This window comes from Thermobia domestica, unplaced genomic scaffold, assembly GCF_964235325.1.
Source record: "Thermobia domestica unplaced genomic scaffold, izTheDome1.hap1.1 HAP1_SCAFFOLD_119, whole genome shotgun sequence".
NCBI classification, from domain to species: Eukaryota; Metazoa; Arthropoda; class Insecta; order Zygentoma; family Lepismatidae; genus Thermobia; species Thermobia domestica.
In genome coordinates, this window is record NW_027655891.1 from 39,375 (window position 1) to 60,639 (window position 21,265).

Here is a 21,265-nt window from a genome sequence, read left to right on the forward strand (position 1 = left end):
TTACCTTCTTCTTCCATAATGATATCTGAAACACAGGGCTTACCCTAGACCCTATACTCACACCTTCCTTAATTCTTTATATCTCACTCTTCAGTTTACAAAAACTAAAATCCCATAAGTTGAGATCTTTTCTTACGTTCTACCGTTTAAAATTTTTCATACTTTCTTCCCCCATGGCCCCTTAATAACATACAATATGGCACCTAAACTCAGGAACACAGCTTTGACATTCAGACTAAATAAAATACAATTATTTTCAATTACAACATTAGTTATGTAGTCTATTACCTCACTATATTCCTTAACTGCCAACGAATCCTGTCTCTTATCCACTTTAAATTTGGTATTAATTCAGTCTCCAATGGTTCAAATTAATTATTCTTACAATCCACCACTGGTCTTAATTTCACTTCCTTTCTGTGAATCTTTGGAAAACCTTTCTACACTGGTATTCTCCCTTATTCATTTACCCACTTTTTGACCCCATTCTTCTTCCTTTATTTCTTGTATGATCTCTTCTTTCTTCTTATCCACTAATTCATACTGACCATCTATTAATTATTTAACCTTGTCATCATACCACCCATCATCATTATTCATTTTACCACCCTGACAAATACAGGGAATTATGCGTTAATGCTGATTCATGATATTTTTCTTGTTATTTTGAAGTGTTCTCTTATTGGTTGAGTAGTCATATATTTTTGGGTGTCTTTGATTGACTTAGGCTGTCTTCAACGGGCGTCGTTGACTGGCTATTTGTTCCGACCAATGAGGAAGCAGGTAGGTTTTGTGGCTAATATATTAGTACAGTTGCATTTTATACAGATATTGCGTGTGTCTAATACTGCTTGAAGACGATCCAAGAAAGCTTGAACAAGACTCTTGTTCAAGACCATTCAAGAGTATTTGATGAAAAAGACGTCATTTTTGTCTTGAATTCAATAGTTTCATTCAAGAGATTTCGTTTCGGTCCTGTTCTAAGCAATATAATTCAAGAGCATTCAAAAGCCAATCAGCGCCCGAGCTGATTGCAGGAAAATACAAAACAACTATGATAGCGTCGTGAGGCAGAGCAGCAGTTGTTCAATAAATATCTTTTTATTACTCTTTTCCACAATTATCTGATATTGAACGTATGTATTATAATAATAATAAAAAGCAAATATCCGCACTGGAAGATATTGTTAATATTATTGTTGATAATTTACTGTAGGTAGTTACAGTGTTTGCATGCTTATAACTATTGTTAAATTTTGATTAACTGATTAGTATAATAATATTAATTTGAGAATATACAAGAATATCGAGTGTAGATTAAGAAAGAAGAGCCAATCAAATAATATATATGACTTTTCTTGCTTCAATAAGACGTTTTGGACTGTTGTTAATCTGGGATTATAATAAATAATTACATACAGATTGATAATATGCCCGATAATATGCCCGCAAATTGAGATACCTTGGTAACAGTGTTTCTTTATGAATTAATGTTCCGGGGGGGCACTCAGTATTCCGCGAGGGGCACTGCTGGTACTACTCTATTTTTATTATATAATAAACGTATTAATTTGGTTTGCTGCGGGGGGGACTGTCAGAGCTCCGGGGAGTAGTGCCCCCAAAAACAAGTCTGGAAGAAACACTGCCTGGAAATGACTACATGCTATGCTGTTATAATATATGCAATTACTCTATCACGAAATTTACACGTAGTGTTTTAGAAGTTATTTTTAAAGGTAGGAGTTGCGTTCATGTGCACAGATTAATTTTATGAGGTATTTCCCGTAAAGTACAAATGCACATTCAGACTTATGCTACATATACGAAATAAAAGAAAACTAATATCGAGAATATTTAACATAGAACAGGGCCCACGCGAGAATACGTCCATAGGGAGCAGGCGCGTCATTGATGGAGGTTGTAGTACAAGAAACATAAGAATAAGAATAATGCATAAATAAGAATAGTGAAACAATCCTTTCATATGATATTCACTCATTTGAATTCAACTATAGCCCTTGTAATGATTTGATACTGGTAACATTTAACTTCCAAACATAAAATACTTGTTTCCTACATTATACGAACATGTTCCGACAGTGGAAGTTTCTTACATTATACAAGCATGTTCCCACAGTGGAAATTATTGTCCTAGACAATCCTTTTTCATCTGTACTCACACATTTTAACAGTAAAATTGCTATTTGTTTGACGGGTTATTCTAAACCAGTACCAAATATAGGATAAGTTTGCGTAAAAGTCTGATGTAGATATGGGCGGTAAGTCCAGTAGCTGAAAAAGTATTATCATTGCTTCGTTTGGTTTCCCCTTTTTATCCTTTTTTTAAACAGTCTTCGATGCCATAGCATAAATAACATCAAAAGACAGTCATTGTCATGTGTTATACACAATTAAGAGAAACAGTTCGATTTTTTCTTGAGTGTAATTCTGTCATTAGTACGCTATATGGAGAATCAGATTTTAAAAAAAGCTTAGTACAGGTAACGATTTTTATGCCTAAGTAGCACTTTATTCTTTTAACCTAAGCTAACCAAACTCGTATTTAATGTAAAAGGACAAAATACTTACTGAAAATTCGATGGCGTTACTACAAGATCAATTTTCTGTTTCCTAAACGATTTAATATAATCTATTAAACTCCAAATGCCTGGAGAAAGTTAGGAAAGAAATACTAATACATATTCATGCATAGGTCTGAATTAGATCAGTACGCAGTTTCGCTTTTATTTGTTTTCATACTTTCGGTCAATTGTTTTGGACTGCCACCTATCAACAATTACATAAAACATAATTTAATACCTCTATGATAGTTTGATTGTTGTTTCAAGTTCATTCGCGACTCTTGTAAACAATATTTCTTTTAATGTGTAAATTTGAGGTATTTAATGGTCTTGTTCAAGCTTTCTTTGACGGTGTACACACAACATAATGTGGATCTTAGTTAGAAGGTCGAGGCGTATCATGTAGAGTTTTTAATTTTATGTATAAAACAATCTTGTTTAGCAGTGCAGTGTTTTAATTATGTTACCATATAGAATAAGTTTAGTTCTCCATAGTGGCTGAAGGAGGCCGAGGAAGGCATTTCACCATATTGGATTTCTGCTATATTGTGACCTGTAGAATAGTACACTGGTTCGTGGGCGCCATTTTTAGAAAAACCGATATGAGTTACTATTAGTTTGAATACTTCCACTTATACAACAGTAATGTAAATATTAAAAAATGTAGTAATCCACTCGATACATTATCGTATATCCCGTACCCTTACTATCGGATGCTTTTATATAAATTTCTTTACGTATACTATTGGACGTAGCAATACACCGATACAAATCGATGATTATTTATATCAACAAATATCAGCTTACACACTATCACTTTTACACTATTATTGCAGATAGATCCAACATATAGACGTCCACTTAATATTTGAACACTTATTATTCACATACACTGACGGATGGCTGTTATACTATTCGATGTTCAATACTACCCTCTGCTTTCTCCTGCTTCCAGCGTGGGAAATTATTTCCTGTCAAGTTTGGAACTTCCATCACTCCCAACTATCTGTATTCCCAACGTCACTGCTATTATCGTCTTTCTGACTGGCAATAAATTGTCTCGAACAAGGACCGAACTTCTTGAGAGTAGTTCGAGGACCCTGGCGGTATAGATGAAGTTCATTGTTAGCTTACGCAACTGTTTATACATAACAATGCAAAATATCAGATATAATCTGGAACTTGCAACTAGGAGATTGAGGTCGCAACAATGCCTTTTTTAATTGTTCAATTCTTATTAACGATATTTTGCATGTTGATTTGCTATTTCAACGCATTCTCTCGGTTGTGTTCAGATGGTTTGCATAATCGACAATTATCTACAGACTCAAAGGGTAGTATATTCCCATCATTAGGATTTACAAGCTGAACTACCTTATCACTAAATGTGTCTCTACTGATATACGGGCCTCTAAAAATATTTAACGACTTAGCTTCTGAATGTTTACTTAGATGATGTTCTTTTATGAAAATAAGATGATCTGCTTCTTTTCTTGATTCGAATTGTGTTACTCATTCCTTCTCTTCAATTTTACCTTCTTCTGCTCTGATTTCAGTAACATTTCTTGCCACTCTTGAGATAATCAGGGTCGTCACATTCCTTATTGAGTTACTGTCCAAAAGTCTCATAAGAGCAGCATGCTCATCTATATTTAACATTAGGGATGCTGGAGATACACCTAGCGAACTTGACACGCTATCGCTATAAATCAATCTCACGCATGGTTGAAGATGCTGATACAATATCTAGTGATCTTCGTTACCTATCATTTGAAGGAGTTTTAGAAGATCTAGATGTTGCCTTTCGGTGAAGTTATTGCTCGGACGATACCTTATTGTGTAATGTATCTTGATGCATAAATTCTCCGCATTTCAGTAAAGGGGTGTGTGTAGAACACCGAAGCATTCTTACATAAACTTTCGGGTTGGTCTAAGTGCCCAAAATAGTCCTGCAAGCTCCTTATAACAGCCCGGGTGTTGGCTTTACGATGTGGATATGTGACTAAATATACCGCAAATGATTCTGAAACATAGTATATATCTGCATCCATAGGTTGATGGGGGCTATAGTCGTAGAAAATCAATGTACACTATTTGTCTGACATTAATGTGATGATTCGATCAATTTCACAATAGGGTAATACTCGTCATTTGTTTCCGTACATTTTCTGTAATCAGTGATGCAAAATGTCATATTTGGTTTCGTGTTTTTTCAATACAAGGCTTGTTCTTGTTCTAAAGAGGTGGCTAGTGATATATGGGATGTGTCACTCCTTTACATAAACCCAACATTAAGGTCTGGCAGTGCTAATTTTACTTGTTCGAAAATCCTTTGATTTAATCTAATAAATGGCGCTTCACACTATTCTGTCCATATCCATTTTGTTCCCTTTTCTAAAAATGCGTAAGGCGGTGCGGCAACTCCGGACAAGCTCTCAAAAAAAAGTATACTAAATATTGAAGGAAACCTAGGAATCGTTGTAGCGATCTTATGCTTACAGGCCTTGGATAGTTTACTATTGGAGTTAAATTCCATATCCTTCTCTCTTCAGGTGGAGAGATAATGTATCCAAGGAACTTCCGAGTTGAACGACATTTAGCTCACTTCTCGAGACTCACGTAAATACTGGCTTTTTTCAAACTTGCAATTAATGTTCTTAATTATTGTATGCCCATCAAAGGTGTCATGAGATAAATATATGTAGTCTACGTATCTATCGACTCCTTTACCAAATTCCTATTTTGGCAATATTCTTTGGAGTGCTGCAACCAGTTGTACTGATACATTGATGTATCCGTACTGCACAACCATAAATTTCCATTTTTGCCTTCAAAAGTAAATTGTCGCGAAATAGGGTGCAATTGTATTGCATGGTAACAGAAGAAAATCGAATTGCGACAGAAACTTGCGATACCTAATTTTAATAAACGTTATCAATCGGTCCTTCAACTGTCTTAGTGGGATATGTTTATTCATTTCCTTCACATCCAAACACATTTTAATTTTGTCCGTACCTTTTTTGGAAAATGGGGTTAGAATAGGTAGATACATTTGGTTGTAAAATTCCAGCTTCATACATTTTTTGATTTCTTCTCTAATTTGAGACCTATACTTCAGTGGAGTAGGATTTTTCTTTCTTGCTATGGAATCTTGTGTATTCACCTCTACCTTAAATGTAAGTTTATTACGCCATCCATGATGATCTTGGAACATTTCCCTCAATTCATCGAGTAATCCCTTAACATTCTTTCTGCGTCTGATTAAGGAATCATCTGATTCATTACTATCACGCATCTCTTTCTTTCTTTCAGTAACACGATCCGTTAACCCAATTGTGTTGTCTGGCCTTAAGTATTGTGCCAAGTAAGAGTCTTCAATACTGCTTTCAGTAGTTCTTCTGATAGAAGAAGAAGCATACGGACTATTTTACTCACATCCTGTCCTCGAATTCTAATAATTGGATGATTGAAACTCAAAGCAGTGCCTAATTTCTTTACTGCATCAATGCATCATAAAAATTCTCTACACTCAGCGCCCGTACGGAAAACACTTGGACGTTAATTTGAACACCACCTATTGAGACCAATATCTGAATCTCGCCTAAGACTCGCCTGGCCTTCCCTGCAAAATACATCGCTGGCACATAACAATTGAGAGTGCGTCACATTGTAACTAGCGCGCCTCCATGCATCACAAGACATAAGAGAAACTTCACTACCGCTGTCCAATAGCCATTGGTACTAAACTCCGTTTATGGAAATGTTAATCTTGCTTGTGAAATGGATGAATTATCCATATCTTGACTTATTTCTTCATCTTCTACATCACTGTTATCCTTTATTTCTCCCTTTGTGGTGTGGGCAGAACAAATAAGATACCTCTGTATTGCAGTAATATCATTTTCCACACGCTGTCGATATGGACCACTATCAATGCGTCTTAACAGTCTCCCGATCAATGGTTAGATTGTGAGCAAGCCTGGACATTACCACGTGTGGTCTTCCCTGTTGGATGTTGAAAATGCTGTGTGACTACGAGACTCTTATTTGGGCTTATACGTATTAATATCATAGGGTTGGGTTGACGATATTCCTGGTTCATTTATTAGTGAATCTTCTTGATCAGATGTTTGGCTTCTAGTTGCGCTTTCCCATCTTTTTCTACTTGCCATTCCACAGAGATCGTCCTTTTCGTGGTCTTGGTCCCATGTTTGTCTCCTGAAGCATTATAGTGCAGTCGTTTGACACAAAAATATTTCTATTCTGGATACCAGTATGAAACTTGGCACATTTATTAATTATAACACGTTGAATGAAAATCCGCCGGGACACAAAACCGATGGTCACCCCGTCGGACAGAATTCAAGATGGCGTCCAAAATGGCGGCACAAACTGAAAATACTCCAATTTTGCCGTTTTTCGGGCCAGTTTATATGTTCATTGGCAGGCTAAATTCAAATAACGCTCTTTTAAAAATATTAAGGTAATAGATTTTCAAATATAAAGAATTATGGCATATTTACATCCATTTTAATGCAAAATTAAACATACTATTTACTGTAATAACAACGAAAAAATCGTTTTTAATATTTTGAATGACGTGTTCAGACCTTATAAGTAAATGCAAAGGTATTATTGTAGTTGTGTTAACTATGTGTTTTTAAGTAATCTCATGTTGTTTTAGTAATCTCAGTAATCTCATGGACTAATATATTAGTTCATGCTAGACTAACATCAACTGGACGAGCTGAATCGCTTCTATCGTGCTCTCATGTCAAGCGCGCTCGCTATGCTCACCAAGTAACAGTGGCTGCACTATATATTTTGCAAACAGAAGCATACGAAGCATTTAAATATATCAAGGCCTCTGAAGGAATGTCATATTTAGATTTTAACGAATGGTGTAATCTACGCAATGAAGAATCTCCGCAATTTATTTTCTAGTCAATAACTATGGAAATACAGACTCTATTGCTCTGTTTCTTACAAAGTGTACTTGAAGGAAATTTTGTACAATTCAAAACAATTCTGGAAGATATATGTCCCTGGATGTTTATTTTAGATCACATAAACTATGCTCGCTGGTTGCCAGTTTTCATCAAAACACTGAAAGAACTGGAGATGCGCCATCCGTTTATATATAAAGAATTCACGAAAGACAAATTCGTAAGTCAGAAGAGCAATTGAGCATTTTCAGCAATGGCGGATGACCATTTGCATGAGCAAAATAACAAACAAGTTAAAGAAATTGGTGGAGCAATAGGACTTTTTGACAAACCTGCTGCACTTTTGAAATGGATGGTTGCAGGGCCAGATGTTGTAAAAATGATATCTGACTTTGAAGAACAGTTTTCAGTTTTTGATGGTGAAGAAGATGCAGGTGATGAAAATGACGTACAGCATAGGGAAAGCAGCAAAGCTTTTGAAGAGATATAAGGAACACGTTTTCTATGTTGTAACTTCCTTTAAAAACTATGGTAACCCTTTTGAAGAAGATATATTAACAACAGCAGTTAGCAAAATATGTGCAACAAAAAAATGCAGAGAATTCGGTCAGAGAAGCCAGGAATCTTGGAATATGTCTGTACGAAAATTCTGTACAAGAGAGTTTGATTGAAGGGAAAACATCAATTCATACACTAATTAAAATGTGTAATTTAGAGTTATTTAACAACAGAATGACAACGGGGAAATCTAAACTTCAAATGCAAACAACAGTCCTTAGGAAGGACGCAAAAATATTATGCAAATTGTATGTGGCGAATCAGATTAGGCAACCTGACGTTACATTTTTTTCTCACGAAACTCACCCATATCCTCCTTCTATTAGCGAGTTCGGCAAACTTCGCAAACCATCAAGAAAGTCTGACATTATTATATGTTTATTTTCAGATGTTTGTAACAATCATGACAGTGACTGTAGTATTTCATTTTACTCGGCTATTGTTATAGATGGTGCTGCCCTTATCCATTCTCTTACTCCAGGTTCATCAAAAACATTTGGAGAATTTGCAATCAAAATATTTCGACCTGCCGTAGAATCTCACCTGCAGAAATTTGATAGAGTTGATGTAGTATTTGACAGATACTTGGCAAGAAGTCTTAAGGCTGACACTCGTTTGAAACGAGGTTCTGGAGAAAAAAATGTTAATCAAAAGAACAACACTATTCCCAAGGGTATTTAGGAAATTTTTGCAAGTTGATGAAAATAAAAAGCAACTTTTCCACTTATTTGCTTCTGAAATTGAATCACTGGAAGTTGGTTGTAAAGTTGGTATTTGCACTTATGAAGACCTCATAATTTGCGTAGGATTCTACCATAACAACCAACTGTCTCCTTGTTCACATGAAGAGGCAGATACAACAATTCTTCTACATGTGAAAGATGCAGTTTTATGTGGCCACAAAAATGTAATTTCAACAGTAGATTCAAATGTAATAATAATTGCTGCAGCGGCCCTGAAGGAGTTGCAGGTTCTCGATTTGCAGAACTTGTACTTTATTTACGGTGTTGGGAAAAACAGAAAACAGTTTTCACTCTGTGAAATGTTACAAAATGTATGTCCTGAAACTTGTGAAGCATTGCCGTTTTTTCACGCTTACACGGGTTGTGACACAGTATTTTCTTTTCATGGGGTTAGTAAAACTAAAGCTTGGAATGTGTCGAAGACACTGCCAGAACTAACGGACGTCTTTATTCGATTGCCTACCTCATTCATTTTATCTGATGATTTTGATATGATACAGTATTTTACAGTGATTCTGTATGACATAATCAGCGCAACAAAAGCAGTCAATGAATACAGGAGGATACTTTTCACACAGAAGAATAGATTCCTTGAAAATATACCTCCTAATGAAGATGCTTTAAGATATCACTTGAAAAGAACAATGTTTCAAGCCAGTGTTTGGAGACAGTGTCTACAGCGTCAGCCTGACATTCCTGATGTTACCGACTGGGGATGGAAAGTCTCAGATTCCCCCACCATGGCTTACACCATTATGGACAGTTCTTCCAGAAGTATCAATGAAATGTTCGGAATTAACCTGCTGCCACTGCAAAACAATGTATATGAACAAATGCAAATGTCAAAGCTTGAACATGCAGTGTACCGCCTTATGCTCTTGTGATGGACAATGTATACAGTGAGTGAGTTATTGATAGATGAGACTTAGACAAGCATTCCATCTCTAGTACAGAACGATTAAAATATAGTACTCTTTAAAATTGTTCGCAATTTCTTTTTCAAAAAAAGAAAGGAATGAAGGAATATTCATTAAGGTTATATTCTTATTTTAGCAAATTTCGAAATAAAAAAGAATAGATTTGAAACACACTTTTGTACATATAATTTCATTTTTAATATTCTACTTGATGATGATGTTCTGTTCGAGGGCAGGTAGTTGGCCCGAAGGTTCCTGGGCAAGGTGAAGCCATGGTGGCCTTGATATTGCCTTCCATGGGATGATGATGACGTTCTAAGGACGACTCCTACAGTTTAACGAAGGATCCGAACCACTTGTGTCCCCACCGGGAATCGCACTCGGAACCCCTTGATTGCAAGGCGACGACTGGAGCCACTCATCCACCAGGGACACTATATTCTATCTTAACACGCAATAATTTAGTAAATGCTAACATATTATTTAATTTCACTCCCTTTACTTTCTATTTATCACCCTATTGCCAAAGAACTTAATTGCAATAATTATCCCTCTCCCCTCCTTTTATAGAAGCTCCTATGACTTGTGTCCCTTTGGTTTTTTATTGTGTATTACCATCTAAATAACTATGCCAAATTTTATTCTGGTATCCGGAAAAGAAATATTCTTATTGAAATTTGTACCAAGCGACTGCACTATTACTTCTTGCTGAAGAGTCACTCGATCTACCTTATTGTTGCATGTCGTCTGATAACTTTTTTCATATATATCAAACTTCCTCATTCCTTCCCCATTCCTAGAGACTCTACTCGCTCCCGGAAAGGAATATACCGGTGAAAAGACCAATACCTTACTGTATTTCCAACCTAGTTGTCATGATGTCCGAGAGAATGTGAGGTTCAGGTGTATTCGGACATAATTCTTGCAATTGCTGCAATTTGTGTGTAGCAAATTCCTTAACAGTAGGTTACTTGCGAGTGTCAAAATGCTAATTTCTGCATACAGTCAATTTACTTGCCACAACCTGTGAAGATAGAAACGTCTATATCAATGGGTTCACTAACTTCTGATATAATGAGAAAGGTTTCCTTTACAATTTGAGCCAACTCCTCGGCGGGCGAGGCATTATTCGAAGAAATTGTTGATTTAACAAGTTCAAATGGCAGCTTCTTCAACTCTCGCTAAGAAGGTTAGCACTAGGAGTCTATTGGGTTGTCCACTAAATCTTGTTTAGTGCTTTATTTCAGTCAGGTTAACTGGTAATCGGCTCATCTTAATAGGATGACTTTTCTTATCCAGTACTGGTATGACGTCTGTGTCACTTGGTGTCCCATAATATATTTCTTCAGCCTATCTCTCTCTCCCTGGATCTCCCATATGATACAAAAGAGAATCATGCACATGCTTTTCCTTCTTTCTTTTATAGAAAAATCTGCATCGTTCTTCCCCTGCATTACTGCTTTGTGAAGGTCTTGTTTCACAACGGGACTTCTTTGAAGCTATCGCACGTTGATGAGAGTAGTAAAATATTTTTACACTGTCATTGCTACATTTGCCAACTCTACAATAATCAAAACTGCAGTATTGTTCTTCAATCATAACACGATTTGCACCGTTCACTTCGCCATAATTCACTATCATGATTACTAGAGGTACGCGCGTTTATATTATCCTGACAAATGACAAGGTCATCTATTCTTTTCGTGATAGCATTTCATGATCTGCTTCAACTCGGGTTACTTCTTGTTGCATAATTGTCATGTCATTGTTTAGTTTCCCTTATCTTATCGATATCTTCATATATACTCCCTTTTAATTGTTCAAGTTGCCTTGTTAAACAGGCATTAACATCATAGGAATGCTTACTTGTTTCATCAATACGTTGGGATAATTGTTGGGTTACCTTACATACTTGTTTATTCATATTGCTTATATTTTTCACTAACTCACTTTCTATACTCCAAACATGTTCTCACCTCTTGAGTACGTGTGGCGACTTCACCTGTTATTTCATCCACTCGTTTAGTTAGACTTTCCTTCTTACTTCTTCGAAAAATAGAGAAAAACATTTCATTACCCGTAGGACTGTTAGAAGATGGAATACTTAATACTCAATTGTAAGCGTTCCAGTCGAGAAGTTTTCTATCTATTCTTAGTAGTAATGAATCATCAGGGCTGGAACGCATAGGGTAATATTGTGTTAAATATTGGTGGACTACACGTTTAATTAGTTATTAGTGAATCCACCGAAATACTATCAATAAAATGCTGATAACCAACACCTTTAGAGAAGAGCTTAAAACATCCCAATGCAAGGAGTTCGAGATTTCCATCCGAAATATCGGTAAGAAAGTTAACATTATACATTACTCATTACTAGTGTAACGTGTAATCTTAATATTGTTTTTCTATTGAACACTTTAATCAGACATAAAGAAAATATTAGAAAATTGTCAAACATATTTCAGATTTAAAAAGGTGATCTGTGTATCCGAACAGCACGAGTCAATAAAAACTTCATCCATGAAACATTCACTACTTCAGACCACGATCCACTAAGCCAACTATGTACCTTAACCTTAGTAAATACTACGATCTACCACTCTTAGCAACTACTGTGGTCAACCGTCATCTATTATGTTCGGTGTCTAAGAAACACCTGCTGAAAATGAGCATTATATATTAACATTTCTATGTGTATTTATTTAAATGTAATACATGATTGAAATAAATTTTACGTGGTGAGAGGGAAGAAAACACAAAGAACGTTGACATCCAGAATGTGAATCTTTATGGCTAATTCTAAAACGAGCCTTTCCTCTGCAGTAACTGTACATCACGCCATTATGATATATGCAGGTTGAATATTGGTTATAGCTTGCCTAAACGCAAGAGTCAAAAGTGCCCACAGAAGCAAAGTTACAGTGAGGTAAAATGAAGTCACTACCTACATAAGTCAGTCTGTTACTGAAAGTTTTAAATATTTCTTCATTCTCTTTCTTATCTTGCACTTTCTATCAAAAGTCGTCTACTTGAAACTTAAAATTTCGAGTTAATCAACTCCTTACTCCCAATCGTTGAAATAATTTAATGCTTACTTTTTTAATAAACGTACAACAGCACACGTTATATTAATAGAGTGTTTGCTTGCCATTTCATTAAACAATTACAAAGCACCAGTTTCAATATTTCTCATTAAACGGTTATGTGACTAATTATCATTAAATACAAAGAAAAAACCCTAAAGTTGTAACCTGATAACATTTCGATATAGAATAAGTATATTGCTGTCTATACCTAAGCAAAATGAAGTATCGAAGTAATGTATTCGCTTGAAAAAATCGAAAGAGAGTAGTTAAGTATTCATAACTTCCTTCTCTTTGTAATGTTACCAAATCCTATCGATTTCAATTGAATTTTAATCCTCTTAGATTCTCTTACCTTGGGCTACTTGACTGTCAACATTTATTTGTAGAATGGTTATTTTAAGTTTAAATATCCTATGTTTATGAACGCTGGCTAAAGGAGAAGATGAAACGCATAACAATAGTGCAAAGAGGACAGTGAGAACACGTCAGAACTCAAAGAAACCGAACGAACCTATCGTGATTTGGGACAGAACCAGTAGCCCCAATGCCGGCCGGAGGTGATGACACTTCCAGTGAGCAACCTTGAGCTTGTAACATGGTCAGTGTTCAAAGAACAAACGAAAGCGTTTTTTTAACAGAACATATTATTTTGCCTGCAAATGTCATACAAAAGTAGCAAGAAAAAACCTTTTTATCTATTAGCTTTGCGGACGGTACAAGTGCATATTATGAGACACTCCATCTCAAGATATAACCTTGTAAGAAACCAACTTTTACAAGTTAAGTTAATGAGCCATATAATAAAATAAACTACTTTTAAAAGAGGAAAAGTTGAATTTATGGTTGGTCTAGTACGAGTTCGTTTATGATACATCAATATTAAAGCAATCACAATAAGTGAAAGGATTCTGTAACGTCATATAAAAAACTCAATAATTCGTGTAAGGATCTTATATAAAAAAGAAAAAAACTCGATAATTCCTTCGTGATCCACATTTGGTATTTTTAATTATTAAGGTGTTTTGTATATAAAATAATGTTACAGTTTCAAAACCAATATATAAATGAATAAAAAAGTATCATTTTTATATCATGAAAACTTTTTGAGTGAGAGGGGAAAGATATAAATAATTCGGCGAGGTACTCTCCCCTGTAATAGGAAACGTATTTTCAAATATTGACATTACGCAGAAGCGTAGAAGTATTTAATCCTGATATTCAACCCTGGTGCACGGAGGTTTCTAGCAATATACAATTACCTTTGCATAATTATCTCAGTGCCGAACTGTCTTACCTTTTACAACGCTACGCTTTAGGTTGCATTATTTATGTGTTCAAATGTTTGCGATTCCAATAATACAGTTTAAAATAAAGAAAAAAGAAATACTTAACGAAGTATCGCAAATGTTGAAAAGAAATATTTATACAAAACATATCCCAGATGAAATAAATGCATTAAAACGTACCTCAGGGCCTGTGCATTGCTACCAACTTCTCGATTATCTTTTTCTTGAACATACTCTTCGTCATCGTCCTTGTCTCCGATAGTGGCAAACATGTGACTGCTTGACCCTTCTGTGATGTTTGTAAGATCGGAAGATATTGGCCTGATGTTACTGCGAAAATGTTCGGCATTTATAAATACATCAGCCGTTGGTAAACGCTTCACCAAACATATAGCTTTCGAAGTTAGTTTCCAATCTGATATTGTTTCATCTTCATTCCTTTGTAAATCGATATTCTCTCCTTCCGTTGCACTTTCTCGTTTCTTATATTCCATATGTACTGCAAGAGGGTCTTTATGGCCATTAGTGTTACTAGCACATAGCTTATAATCACATTCTTCAAATGACTCATTTTCTGTTTTCATTTCAACTTTAATACAATAGTTTTCTGTTTTTATTTCAGTTTTATTATAGGCTAAGTTTAAATAATGTGAAGCCATTTTGATCATATAAAACTGTTCACGTCGGAGATTTGAAACCTTCAGCAGTTAATGTTCGACAAAAACCAATAGATCTGAAACCAATAAGAAAAATATTATTCGCTTTAACAAAATTTATGAGCGGGTCGGAAGAAGACAACGGTAACTGGATCTTCAGTTGAAATTTAATTAGTGGGTTAAATTGTTTAAAATCACACTAGGGATGTAAAAAGTACTGAAAGGAGTACTTTAAAATATCCGAAATTTTACTACTACCTATACCAAAATATTGATAGACCTAAAAGCCGAAAACACAGAACTATACAGAACTATGGAAATACTCACCAATATACGATTTTTTAAATTTTATCCCACGTCAAAGAAAAACCTATTATTTTCTTCTACTTACATACGAGATATTATAGGCATCTATCTTCTTTCTTCCATATCATTATACTTTTCTAATACATTATTATATTTTATGGAGATACGATACTTGCTTTTTTTCTCTTTTCTTTACATACTCTATAGTCACCAATATTCAACGTAGATAACTGTTCCATGAGCACAGAAAAGCCAAAACTAAAATATTTTCTACTATATTACTAGCTTATATTTTTAAAATTAAACATGACAGCAATGCTATACAAATTTTAGCATATCTGAAAAATCGAGATAATCTAAATAGTAGAGATTATGTCACTTCGCATAACTATGCCTTATGTTGAGACTATGCACACAATTTGTTGAAGAACAATACGGAATGACGTCAAGATGTTGGTTAGACTGAATATGGTTAGCTTAGGTTAGGGCAAAGTGGTACTAGTAGCAGTAGCCAGTGGGTTTATTCCCAGTGGACGGAAAATAAAAATGAGGATAATCCAGGTTTTTTCTCCTGGCATATAACTAGGTAAATTGCTGGGACCTGGGGGGAATTTATTTTCCTTTCTTTACTTTATTTTCGAAATTATAAGAACAATATAATTACTTTGATTTATTATCATTTACTTCTAGGTTTTAAATTATTTGGAGATTGAAAGATTAAAATTCGTGGACTGTACTTCATATAATTAATTAATAATACTAGTTGAACCTGCGCTCCCTACACAGCGGATCATTCGCATATGGGCATAAATCTTCTCGTTCCTCACAACATCTGTGCATGTCCCTTTACAGACACAAGTGAAAGAAGTCTTGGAAAAAAATCGGCAAGGCGTATCATAGAGGGGAGATTTTATCTTTTTTTCTCAATATCTCGCACCGTTTGCAAGATTTGAGCCTACTTCCGGTTGGAGTGTCTAATTTTGCGCAGTATGTAATATGCAAATACATTACATACACAATTAATTATAATGCCAGCTATATATGGTGTTCATTGGGCAAAACAATCGAAAAATATTCATCTTAGACTGGAGAAATGGTTGAGTTGATTTTGAGTTTAACGTCTCGTTCAGCAGCGTGGAGACGTGGACCTACTGATTAACGTGGAATCCGAACCATATGAGCTCCCGCCGGGAATCGAACCCGGGCCTCCCACGCCAAAGACGCGTACGCTAACAGCTTAGCCACGGAGGAGCTCAGGAAAAATGGTTATCCTTCCTTTTTTATTATTACTTGGCCATGAAACGAACGCCTGAGACATATGCAACCCCTATATACAAGTGTGTATAACGCTTAGGATATTATGCTTTAGTTTTTTTTTTTATTTTCAACGTTTACAGTGTATCCTAAAAATGTAATAAAGAAATATGTTTTTTTTAAATATCTGTTTTTTTAATATTCAATTAGAACTGGACAATCTACGCAAAATTTCCAATCGATCAGTGAGAGCCTGTAGTTTCCCAGGTCTCGTTGTCGAAAGGATTGACCACAAACATATAAACGTCCATAACATATGGTTTAAAATAACTCGAAGATGGAAGCACAATTCACATGCATTTATTTTAGAGAAGGCTTATTAAAATACAAAGGTTTTTGCAATAATTTTATATCATAAACTTTATGGAAAAGATATTGTTAGCGTATTTACTTAAAGTACACAAATTTAAGATGTTTGTCTCTGTTAAACGTGAAATCACATATAACCGTAAATGAAAGATTTGAAAGCCAAAGTTATGAATTGGAGCGCAAGCGCTTTTAATTCCTGTTTTAGCATTTTAATAGATAGATGATTCTTTAAGTTTCATTTCCACTTGCACTAGAAAGAAGCAAAGTACTAACTTACAAATGATGAAAAGGAATCAGTTTGTAAAGTAATGTAGAAATTCTGTAGAAATAGAAATGAAGTGCCATAAATACACCTTGAGCCAAGTTTAGTAATAGACGTCGGTCTGTCTGCTGTTTGAAAAAGATGTGCGTGTAGCCGATGATGTCTGATAGGTGATTTTTCGTTCGAATATCTACTTTAGTCTTAGGAAAAAGTGCATCATAAACAATCTCTCTGCAGTTTACTTGGCGAGATTAGGGATGCGCACGAGTCGAGTCGAGTCGAGATTTACGCCTGTCTCGACTCGTCTCGAGAAAAGGTTGTCTCGACTCGAAAATATGTTTCTGTCTCGACTCGACTCGAATTCGAGACGAGACGTTTCGAAATTCGAGTCGACACAAAATATAGAGTTAAAATATACGCATACATAAGCAAGAATATTATGACTACCTACCTGTCAGTGTGTCCACCTTTGGCACGGATAACAATGGCGAACGCGTCTTGGCATGGACGCAAAGATCCTTGAAAGATCACTGGAGAGAGTTGGCACCACATGTGTACACATAGGTCACCTAACTCCCGTATATTCTGGGGAGGGGGGCGATAAGCTCTGACGTCACGTTGAATCACATCACATCTGTGTTCGACTGGGTCCAGATCCGGCGAGTTGGGCGGCCAGCACATCACTTGGAATTTGCCCCTGTGTTCCTCAAACCACTCCATCACAATCCTGGCCTTGTGATATGGTGCATTATCTTTTCGAAAAATGTCACTACCGTTGGAAAACATAGTCGTCATGAAGGGGTGTACGTAGTCTGCAAGCAGTGTGCGATACGCCTCGGCGGTCATTGTGCCTTGCTCGAGCTCCACTAGACACATGGATGCCCACGTGAATGTTCCCCGGAGCATGATTAAGCCGCCACCAGCTTGTGTCCGTCCCGCAGTACAGGTGTCAAGGAGCTGTTCCATTGGAACACGACGGATTCGCACTCTCCCATAGTCGTGATGAAGAAGGTATCGGGATTTATCAGACAATGCAACGCTCTGCCACTGTGCCAAGGTTTAGTGACGATGGTCATGTGTTCATTTCAGTCGTAGTTGCCGATGTCGTGGTGTTAACATTCGCACATGGATGGGACATGGGCTTCGGAGTCCATCGTTAGGGGTGTTCGGTGTACTGTGTGTTTAGTCACACTTGTACTTTGCCCAGTAATAAAGTCTGATGTTTGTTCTGCCACAGTTCGCTGCCTGTCCTGTTACACCAGTCTGCCCAGCCTATGACGTCCGACATCTGTAATGAAGTGGGGGCGCCCAACCTTTCGACGTTTGGACGTCGTTTCCCCTTGGTTTCGCCACTTGTTGAAGGCATTTACCACAGCACTCCTCGAACGCCCGACAAGTCGTGCAGTTTCCGAAATTCTCCTGCCGAGTCTCCAGGCCATTATAACCTGCCCTCGGTCAAACTCAGATCGCGCGCCTTCCCCATTCTACACACGCCCAACACTCTCACTGATACTACGTACATGCAGCGTACGTGTGACTGACTAGCAGGCATTCTTCGGCAGATATCGCCTGGGCGGGTTTATATCGATAGTAGGTAGGTAGTCACAATGTTCTGACTGATCAATACATAATAAATAAATTTAAAATGTAGGAAACTTTTAACATTCTGATTAACTTGCAGGGAATTTCACAAGTTATGACAAGAAGGAACTGACTTGGACAAGACAACGGTTAGTTGATGAGACAATCATTTTTCTGGTCTTTGAGGTGTGAGCTTTGACCATGCCTTGTGAAATTTTGATGTTTGGTGCTCATCTGTCGCGCTTCCATTTTTTTAAAATTGTTCCAGTACATGATAATTAACAATACACTGCGCAGTTCGAATATATGTTCACGTTTTTATTCAATCCAACTCAAGCCGCTTCAGACACTATACAGTTGTATTTGCAAGTTAATCAGAATGTTAAAAGTTTCCTACATTTTAAATTTATTTATTATGTACTGATCAGTCAGAACATTGTGACTACCTACCTACCTACGAAGAATTAATTGCGAATTAGAAATACACTCCAGCAAAAAATTCTACGTGCTCTTCTGCTCAGTATTCAAGGTTTTAATTACAACCTGAATTGTTAAAATGTTAACGTAAGTTGCATTAGATATCTAAACAGTTAGGGATAATTGAAGCGTATGCTAATTAAGGTCTTATTAGCAAGCACTTCTGCTGTACATAAACCTTACTCATTCGAGTTGGAAAAAAAGATAGAAAGTAAGAAGTAAAAATGGTAATTTTGCAACCGTGACTCACTCGGGCTCATGCTCTCTATCCTCAATGGAGCTCGCGTTCGCTAATCTCAATGAGGATCACACTAGTTAAGATTCTCACTAATTCGAGCTTGAGCTTGATATTCACTGTGAAATTCTCTTTAGCTCGATCTCGTAATGCCACACGTCCTTTACTGTTTTTACATTTGTCTCACCATTTTCGATTTATAGGGGTGGCCGTGGACTTTTCAAGTATTTTTTTGTTTACATTTTGACCCGCCGCCATTTTGCACAGGGTTGTCGTAGAGAGTCGAGACTTGCTCCATTTTCCTCCACTTTACAAAAGCTTTCAAACGATGTACTACTTAACCTCCCTTGCCATTTGAAACTTTTCAAAAAAATGAAATCTTTAAGTTTTACGTCCCACAGTTATGCCGGTTAGGCTAAAGGAGACGGTGATGATGAGAGATGAGTAAAATGGTAGAATTTAGAAAGTGGGAGGAAACGGGAGAACCCCGAGAAAAACCACGAGTACGGTGTTTGTCTACCACAAAGTTCACACGGCGCAAGCTTGTAGCGAACCAGGGACCCCTTGAGTTGGACCCCGTCTGGGACCCTGCGGGGAACCCTGGGGCAAAACTTATTTACCCCAAAAAAGTGTGCCCTTGAAAATGATGGGATACGTGTTCATCGAGTTTTCCATTTACCAACCGTTTCCGAACAAATGACTCGGTTCAAACTATTCTACCAGGTAATTTTTCCTAGCTTTTACATTACAAACCAGTTTAGATTAGAATGCTCCAAGAGTATTGCCAGAACGAACTTAAGAAGAATGGAGATATAGAGTGGGAACTATAACGGTCATTGTTCCTAGATGTAAAAGTGAGTCTTTTTATCCGCACCTTCTTCTCTTTCTCGCAAAAATTAGCAAAATATCATCTCTCTATACCTCACGGTTCTCGAGATATGGCTGGTTAAATAAAGAAATTCTAACTTTTTTGGCCAATATCTGGGGAACTGTGGCCAGTTGACCAGTAGACAGTTAATCAGTGGCTACCGGTTACTATTTGATACCAGAATATTCTGATCAACATCAATATAATCTCTCTACAACTTATGGTTCCTGAGCTATGGCTTTTTAAATATCTAGAAATTCTAACTTTTTTGGCCAATATCTGGGGAACTGTGGCCAGTTGGCCAGTAGACAGTTAATCAATGGCCACCGGTTACTATTTGATACCAGGATACTTACCATTATCTTAGATACTGATCAACATCAATATCATCTCTCTACAACTTATTGTTTCTGAGCTATGGCTTTTTAAATATCTAGAAATTGGCCATTTTTTGGCCAATATCGCGGGAACGGTAAGTCATAGAGAGATGATATTCGTGTTAATCAACACTTAAGAGTGTTAGGAATGCGCACGAGACGAGTTGAGACAGGATTTTCCTGAGAAAATTCAAGTCGAGACACGGCTCTTCCAATAGAGAAATATACATTTTTCGAGTCGAGACATCATTTTTACAGCATATTTTGGAGACGAGACAGCCACAAATCTTGTCTCGTGCGCATCCCTAAAGAGTATGGAAAACATTTTGGTGCCGATAATAATGGGTGGCCACTAGTGAACTAACCATTGTCCAATCCAGTGGCCACCGGTTACTATTTGGAACCAAAATGTTTACCATCCTTTTACATGTAGATATTGATCAACACCAATATGATCTTTCTATGACTTTCGGTTCCCGAGATACAGGTCTTTAAATTTCTGGAAATCGACTTTTTTTTTGGCCAATATCTTGGGAACGATAAGAGTGACGCGAAATATTTTCCTCTGATAGTTTTTGATGCTTTATCGAATGCAATGTTCAAAATTGAAAAAAAAATCGCAAATAACGGACAGACAAACAGACACACAGACATAGAGAATTAAGTAACGAACTTTTTAATTTCGTTGAATATGTTGTAACTCACGATATCCCGCCCGGTGGCACGTATAACTTCGGGATTCGTCTAGTTATAACAGAC

At 36.5% G+C, this 21,265-nt stretch overlaps 1 protein-coding gene across 3 annotated transcripts in view; it reads right to left on the reverse strand.

The window, feature by feature from the left end:
* LOC145676372 (uncharacterized) overlaps positions 1–21,265 on the reverse strand; it is a 46,423-nt gene that overhangs the window by 16,221 nt on the left and 8,937 nt on the right. For all 3 annotated transcript variants that reach the window (XM_081747224.1, XM_081747223.1, XM_081747225.1), the window contains exon 2: positions 14,302–14,854. In XM_081747224.1, the coding sequence (XP_081603350.1) occupies positions 14,302–14,789 (488 nt within the window). In that variant the 5' untranslated portion in view covers positions 14,790–14,854. The remainder of the gene's footprint in view (positions 1–14,301; positions 14,855–21,265) is intronic.